We start from the raw sequence: 1,468 nt of genomic DNA on the forward strand, positions 1-1,468 counted from the left end.
ATTTAGCACCTCTCCAATCTCCGCAGGGTCCACACTCAACTTCCCACTTCTGTCTTTGATTGGCCCAATTCCTACCCTAATTGGCCTTTTATTCCTCACATACCTATAGAAAGCTTTAGGGTTCTTCTTTATTCTATTTGCTAAAGACTGCTCGTGTCCTCTCTTTGCTCTTCTTAAGTCTCTCTTTAAATCCTTCCTAGCTGATCTGTAACTCTCCATCACCACATCTGAACCAGCTTGTCTCATCAACACGTAAGCCTCCTTCGTCAGCATTGCTAGAGAAAAGGGCGGCACGGTGGCACAGTGGTTAGCACTGCTGTCTCACAGCGCCAGAGACCTGGGTTCAGATCCCGACTCAGGCGACTGACTGTGTGGAGTTTGCACATTCTCCCCGTGTCTGCGTGGGTTTCCTCCGGGTGCTCCGGTTTCCTCCCATAGTCCAAAGATGTGCAGGTCAGGTGAATTGGCCATGCTAAATTGCCCCTAGAGTTAGGTAAGGGGTAAATGTAGGGGTATGGGTGGGTTGCGCTTCGACGGGTCGGTGTGGACTTGTTGGGCCGAAGGGCCTGTTTCCACACTGTAAGTAATCTAATCTAATCTAATATAAAAAAAGAATGGGCGTTGAAATCGAGACCATATCGCCAGGAGACGGCGGGACATTTCCAAAAAAGGGCTAGACATGTGTTGTTCACTATATTGGAATGTTGCAGAATGGAAAGAAGTTTGATTCTTCCAGAGACCGAGGCAAGCCTTTCAAAATCAAGTTTGGCAAGCAGGAAGTAATTAAAGGTTGGAAAGAAGGCGTAGCACAGATGAGTTTGGGGCAAAGGGCAAAACTGACCTGTACTCCCGATGTGGCATACGGTGTAACAGGTCACCCAGGAGTCATCGCAGCCAATGCCACCCTTATCGAGCTGCTGAAGTTGGAGTGAAGAATTCCTTCGTTGATATTTGGTTTCAAGGGATGCCATAGGGAGTCCTGGGTATCAATACAGTGGAATCGATCTTCAAACTGACTTCTGTGAGCCACTGAAGACCGAGACACAGTGAGAATTTTTTTTTAGATTAGATTACTTACAGTGTGGAAACAGGCCCTTCGGCCCAACAAGTCCACACCGACCCGCCGAAGCGCAACCCACCCACACCCCTACATTTACCCCTTACCTAACACTACGGGCAATTTAGCATGGCCAATTCATCTGACCTGCACATCTTTGGACTGTGGGAGGAAACCGGAGCACCCAGAGGAAACCCACGCAGACACGGGGAGAATGTGCAAACTCCACACAGTCAGTCGCCTGAGTCGGGAATTGAACCCGGGTCTCAGGCGCTGTGAGGCAGCAGTGCTAACCACTGTGCCACCGTGTCGCCCACTAAATGACCTTTCTATGATTTGAATTTTAAACAAAAAAAAATCCTGCCTAGCTACCTGCATCCTGTTTATTTTGCTCTTGCTACTTGGAATTGT

At 48.4% G+C, this 1,468-nt stretch overlaps 1 protein-coding gene across 1 annotated transcript; it reads left to right on the forward strand.

Moving 5' to 3' along the window:
• The first annotated feature begins 616 nt into the window (after positions 1-616).
• LOC132816148 (peptidyl-prolyl cis-trans isomerase FKBP1B-like) lies at positions 617-1,033 on the forward strand. The gene has a single exon (XM_060825620.1). The coding sequence runs from the start codon at positions 702-704 to the stop codon at positions 930-932; it is 231 nt and encodes a 76-aa protein (XP_060681603.1). The 5' UTR covers positions 617-701; the 3' UTR covers positions 933-1,033.
• Positions 1,034-1,468: the final 435 nt, after the last annotated feature.

This window comes from Hemiscyllium ocellatum, chromosome 5 (genome assembly GCF_020745735.1).
Source record: "Hemiscyllium ocellatum isolate sHemOce1 chromosome 5, sHemOce1.pat.X.cur, whole genome shotgun sequence".
Lineage (NCBI taxonomy): Eukaryota > Metazoa > Chordata > Chondrichthyes > Orectolobiformes > Hemiscylliidae > Hemiscyllium > Hemiscyllium ocellatum.

What these genes read in the sequence shown, in the direction of transcription:
- LOC132816148 (XM_060825620.1), top strand. Translation starts at nt 702, where the DNA reads ATGTTGCAGAATGGAAAGAAGTTTGATTCTTCCAGAGACCGAGGCAAG.